This window comes from Alosa alosa, chromosome 22 (genome assembly GCF_017589495.1).
Source record: "Alosa alosa isolate M-15738 ecotype Scorff River chromosome 22, AALO_Geno_1.1, whole genome shotgun sequence".
Classification (NCBI taxonomy): Eukaryota; Metazoa; Chordata; class Actinopteri; order Clupeiformes; family Clupeidae; genus Alosa; species Alosa alosa.
In genome coordinates this window covers 13,479,061-13,485,060 of record NC_063210.1, presented here as the reverse complement: position 1 = coordinate 13,485,060, position 6,000 = coordinate 13,479,061, and the positions used below count along the sequence as shown (strand labels likewise).

Sequence of the window (6,000 nt, the reverse complement as noted above, 5' to 3'; positions counted from 1 at the left end):
ACGGCCCCCCAGATGTTTTAGGTAGGAAGGAAAATTAGAAAAAAAGATATTCACATCTAGTTGTCTTCAACAATAAGCAATATCTCTATGATATGGTAAATTAATTAAACCTAGCACTATAAACCATCCTCAGGAAGGAAGCAGCGAAAAACCTAACATGGAAGTAGTAGAGCATTTCAAGAGAGAAATAGCAGTATATGACAGCAGTACATTATTTGTACTTGTTTGCTCATAAGTGATATCATCAAATAACACTCTGATACCCATGCAGAAAAATGATGACCATGACAATGACGGGCCCCCACGAGGTCTCATTCCAACAAATCCGGCCCACTACCTAATATTAGTTTGACACCCCTGCATTAGAGCATTGTCCAGTTGTCAGGGCCGGCTAATTTGTCTCACCTTTTAGAGGTGAAAGAATGGAAGGCGAACAAAGGTGAATAATTTTCTATGCTACGATCACCATGTATGCACTGATGCGATGCCAATGGAATGTCATTCCACATGATGGTCAAACCACATGATGTAAGCCTAATGATCATTGGAAGAATGGCTTCATACTGGCTGTTATGAAGATGGTTGTTCTTACAGTGTGCAGTGATTTGGCAATGAGTATCATTAGAACCAACTAGAACACATCACACAAGGGCTGCAAGCTCTGTGAATCAAATGCATTTATTCCCCACAGGGCTTGCAAGCCATTAGTGAACTGCAATAGCTTTGCTGGCCCAGGAAACAGCCCTATGAGCACTATGACCACGACCCCATGGTTTGAAATTATGAAAGCTAAAAACTGGACTATTGCAGCTGCTGTAATCTATGTGGCCTATTAATGAGTTTATGTTTGTTTTGTCCCTAAAGCCGCTGGATGCCTTGCAAATGAATTCATCTTTCTGTTTATTTTCTCTTTCCCACTGAACAAATTGTCACCATTGCATGAAAAAAAATGTATAAACTAAACTTCTTATGCCCATCTGGAGATTATACAGTACAGAGCATATTAGTGAAGATCTGCCAATGTGTGCACCTCAGTCAAGTCAGGTCACATTAGCTCTACAGGGATCAAATTTGCAGGATGCTTCAGATGCCATCTATTTCTCTTTCCCTCTCTCTCTCTCCCTCTCTTTCTCTCCTTTCCCCCCCTCCATGTGACCATAACTCCTCTCTGAGCCCTCCGCCGCGGTGACCTTGGGAGTGGGCCTCGGCCCCATGCCCACCTGGAGCCCTGGGCTCTTATCTCCTCGGTGCCGTCCTTCACAGCGGGCGTATAAAGCCGAGGTGTGGGAGCTATCTCCTCGCCGCCTCGCCTTCTTTGCGCCCTGCAGTCATGTTGCCTGCCGTGGTGAAGCTCAGCTGTGGTATTACGTACCCTCTCTCCAGAGGCATGGCAGGTAAGGACAGATGCCCGATGCACAGCTGTGCAATTAGGGATTCACTTGTGAGACTTTCGATGTGAGATGGTTTGGTTTTTGATTTGTGGATTCGATTTCGATTTCTGGAAAGGATGTGTTAGTCACTAATTAGATTGTAAGGGTGTATGTCAGTTAGTTGTCCTGCATGGTGAAGCTAGACATGTGATGTGACCTGTTTAAGTTGTGAGGCTTGCAATGCATTCAAATAACTGCATGGACGCTTAAATAGAATGCTCCTCTTCAAGCAATCTCGGATCTGATAGGTTTTTTAATGAAGTCTACTGAAATCTATTTGTGGCTCTCCATTTGTTTGGAGCACATGAGAGAAATCACACTTCAGGGAACAGATCTGGAGACAGATAAGGAGACAGTAGTGTTTATCTAGTGCTCTTGGTTGCAGGACTGCAGCGCACCACCATCGCAGCAGTTGGACGTAAACTGGCTCACCACCAGACGGGCATCCAGGCCGGCCATCCTAGTTGGTGGCCGCGTGGCTTGCCATGGCCATGTCGGCCGGCGGCCCGTGGTGAGTGCTGTACCGCACGCCTCCCATGATCCAATCAGTGGCCCTGTCCGTGGGCGCCCTCTCTGACCTGTCCTCACTTGTTTGTTCCAGAGGCGCCGCGTGGCCGAGGTGAGAGGCGGCCGAGCCTGCAGGAGGAGGAAGTGGCACTGGTGCAGCAGGGCCAGGAGGCGCTGAAGACTGCTCTCGCCATCTTGGAGGACCAAAGTGGATGGAAAACAGAGATCTCCGAGGTGACTGCCAACAACAACAACAACAACAGCGACAATAACAACAACATTAACAACAATAACAGTAACAGTAACAATAACAATAACAACAACAACACCAACAACAACAAGGACAACAACATCATCAACAATATATTTCTGTCTTTCATATACTAATAACTCTAAGGCCATGGGTTCTGTAGTGAAGACTTACAGTGTTAAGAATACATGCACTAAAGTGTGACTCACACAAGTAAAAACATCCGGCCAAATAAAGGTTTCAATGACATTTTATTATTTAATTCATTCATTCATTCATTCATTCATTCATTCATTCATTCATTGCAATCTGTTTATCTGTTTGTTTGCAGGAGAATGGCTTGATTGTTTACAGCAAGGTTTTGCCGGGGGCGAAGAGAGTGTTTCGTCTGGAGGCAGAGTTGGACGCCAGCCCTGAGGAGTTGCACGACATCCTGTTTGTCAAAGTGGAGGACATGAGCTCATGGAACCCCAGCATCGGTCGCATTAAAGTGAGTAGACCCTTTCAAGAGAGTTCCATTATCAGCATCATAGTTGGCCCCACAAGACTTCCGTTTTAACATTCCATGTTATCTTAATGCAGAGGAAGTAGATTGGGAACCAAATAGAATGTTCAAGCATTGTTTTTGTTTTTATTGTTGAAAGGGTCTATATGTGTTGGGTGACCAGCCTAATGCTTTGCACGCCTTGCGTTGAGCTATTTTCTACACTCATAGTGGGGTTTTAGAGTCTGCCTACTTGCCTGTTTTAGATATTTGACTACACAGGTATACAGAGTCACCCAGTCTGTATTTTGAACAATAACAGGTGCCAGGCACTCGCAGTCTGAGATCACAATGAATCTAGGCTTGCACCCACGTATTGAAACATGTCTGATAAAGCGTGTGCTTCAAAGCAAAGCAAAGCAAAGCAAAGTGTGCAAGCAGGAAACTATGCCACTGCCTTTGATTGAATCTGATTGAGAGATCTAGAGGGGTCATTTGCACTTCTCATTATCCTCAGAATCCGCCAACTCCTCTCGAATGGGCCCGGTTTGGAATGAATTACTCGCGTGATGATTATGTGTAAATATGCTTTCCTGCTCCCCCGTAGATCCTGCGGCAGATCAATGCCGAAACCATGGTGACACATGAGGTGTCTGCCGAGACGGCAGGCAATCTGATTGGCCAGAGGGACTTTCTGAGTGTCAGGCACTGTAGCCGAGAGGATTCGCGTATTTGTCTGGCAGGAGCTGCCACTCAACTGGAATCGCTGCCTCCTCAAAATGGCTTTGTCAGGTGAGATTGCTTTGATGCCTCAAACTCTTCAGAAGTATATTATAGCCTTCACACACAGCATGGTGGTATGGTCTTTCAGGTATTGGAATGGGAAAAGAAACAAGGAGACTCGAATGAAAGATGGATTAGATTGATGGATTAATTTAGGAAGAGAAATATTGGTGAGGAGAATTTACTGCTGTGTGGATGTGTGGATGATGTAGTATATAAGTAGGCCTACATATACTGCAACCCAGAGAGCGTGATATTTTTAGCTCTAGAGATCCACAAAAGATTATTTTTATGTCTCAGAACAAAGGAATTGATTCAAGTATTTTTGCCCCCACTCTAAACAGGGCTGAAGACGGTCCGACGTGTATCATCCTGGAGGCTGCAGATAGCGGGAGAGACAGGAGCCGCATAACGTGGCTTCTCAACATGGACGTGAAGGTAAAAAAAGCCTGTCTTCCTGTTGACACGAAACCCACAAAACCCACCTCCAACTCCAACTCCACCTCTTCATTTTGCATTTCGTCTCAAGAAGCACAGACTACGGAACAATCATTTTTATGATTGACAGACACTTTATTTTCAAACACGTAGGCCTACATGCACATACTGTATGTTAGTGTTACTGTACATGTCCCTGACCTGGTATGGTGCTAGATTACAGTTGCCAAGGACATTTGGTCGGATTGCAAGCGAGCACTGATAAGGTGTGTGTGTGTGTGTGTGTGTGTGTGTGTGTGTGTGTGTGTGTGTGTGTGTGTGTGTGTGTTGTGTTTGTGTGTGTGTGTGTGTGTGTGTGTGTGTGTGTGTGTGTGTGTGTGTGTGTGTGCGTGTGTCTGTGTGAATGGGAGATACCATCTGCTGTCTTAATGTTCACGTTATCTCCAGACTGCCAGTGAGTGTAAAGAACTTTGTTGGCGTTGCATGCATCGGTTGTGGAGACACAGCTGTGCGCAGTTTCACGCGAGTCATTATTGCCCTTGGACATTTTCAGCCGGTTGGAAATTGGACTAATTTTATTTTCTTGGTGTCACGGGTACGCTGGCGACTACGCCGCTCCGTCCGCTATTGTCTTTGTTAGTCTATGTGTCAATGACAATGTCTTACCCTATATGTGGAGCGCTTTGGGTTGCACTCTGTGCACGTTAAATGCGCTATACAAATAAAACTGACTTGACTTGACTTAATAGACACATGTAAATGCATCCAATAATGGTGTAAGCTGTGCACACAGCCACTAGAAACACAATTCACCATCCTGGAAGAATATTTAATTTTAAAATACAGCCATGCTACAAAACTGCCTGACATTAATCTCCATGTCATGTCCTCCAAATGAGTATGACCACCCATGCTATGCCATCTCATTTCCTGTGCACTAAAATCACAGTTGTGATATTGGTAGTTTATTTTCCTCATCTTGCATCTCGGTTCACCATATTTTGGTTACTGGTATATATCTCTTGATATATGAGGCATCATATCAGATTCCCATGCCTGACAGGCCTCTTGCTGTTATTCTAAGAGACACTGTTCCATTTCCTTTTCGCAGGGCTGGCTGCCAAAGTCGATTGTCAATCAAGCGTTGCCACGAGCACAGGTGGACTTCACCAGATACCTGCGCCAGCGTCTGGCCGAGGCGTCTGGCGTGACGGCACCTCGGCAGGAGCGGCGGCGCAGTGTCAATGTTGAGCTCGGAGACGAGTGGCACTTTGGAACGGCGGGCAGAATTGGAGCAGCGCTGTAGCACTTCCTCCCCCCTGGGGAGACCTCCTTCGAAAAAAACATCCCCTCGCCTCTCTACCCAGTGGCACTGCAGGCGGGGACGCCCCACTCCGCTGGGATGCCACACACTGCAAAATGGCACCTGTCATATCAGGACTAACCTCCTAATGCCAGCCGTCTGTGGGAGCCCCCTGCCTTCTGAATGCCAGCGCCCTATAGGGGTGCCATCAGCACGGCTCCAACTCCAACCTTGCGTTGAGCTATTTTCTACACTCATAATGGGGTTTCAGAGTCTGCCTGACTTGCCTGCTTTATATATTTGACTAGACAGGTACAGTGTAGACCCAGTCTGTATTTTGAACAATAACAGGGGCCGGGCACTCACAGTCTGAGATCACAATGAATGGCTTGCACCCACGTATTGAAACCTGTCTGATAAAGCGTGTGCTTCAAAGCACTGTGCAGCTATGCACCGCACTAACCAACTAGCACATGGGGCATTACAAATAGTAGGACAGTAATGATACTGTAGAACACTTTAAAGTGAATGTGTAATATATGGCTAACAACATATAGAACACTGGGACTAAAATCTGCCTCTGAAGCCCAATATGGGGGTAGAGAGTTTAAATATTTAATAAAGAAATTAAGGGTAAAAGGAAGTCTGCTCTCATTTATTCTTTCATTTTTTTAGCATAATCAAGACAAATGGAAAATGTGTTTTTCATTTCATAAACATAACTTTAATCTTTTTTTTCAACATTTATCATGTTAAATTCACTTGTGCCAGGACTGAAAATGCATGGCTGTGTCTGAGCCTTCTT

The 6,000-nt window shown here is 45.3% G+C and overlaps 1 protein-coding gene across 1 annotated transcript; it reads left to right on the top strand.

The window, feature by feature from the left end:
- Positions 1-1,314: 1,314 nt before the first annotated feature.
- Positions 1,315-5,834, top strand: star2 (steroidogenic acute regulatory protein 2). Its single transcript, XM_048233369.1, has 7 exons — positions 1,315-1,394; positions 1,816-1,941; positions 2,032-2,171; positions 2,519-2,677; positions 3,279-3,463; positions 3,799-3,892; positions 5,004-5,834. The coding sequence occupies exons 1-7, from the start codon at positions 1,331-1,333 to the stop codon at positions 5,196-5,198; spliced, it is 963 nt and encodes a 320-aa protein (XP_048089326.1). The 5' UTR covers positions 1,315-1,330; the 3' UTR covers positions 5,199-5,834.
- The last annotated feature ends 166 nt before the right edge of the window (positions 5,835-6,000 follow it).

Coding starts and splice junctions, on each gene's coding strand:
- star2 (XM_048233369.1), top strand. CDS start 1,331: ATGTTGCCTGCCGTGGTGAAGCTCAGCTGTGGTATTACGTACCCTCTC. Junction 3,464..3,798: donor CCTCAAAATGGCTTTGTCAG/GTGAGATTGCTT, acceptor CACTCTAAACAG/GGCTGAAGACGGTCCGACGT. Junction 3,893..5,003: donor TTCTCAACATGGACGTGAAG/GTAAAAAAAGCC, acceptor TCCTTTTCGCAG/GGCTGGCTGCCAAAGTCGAT.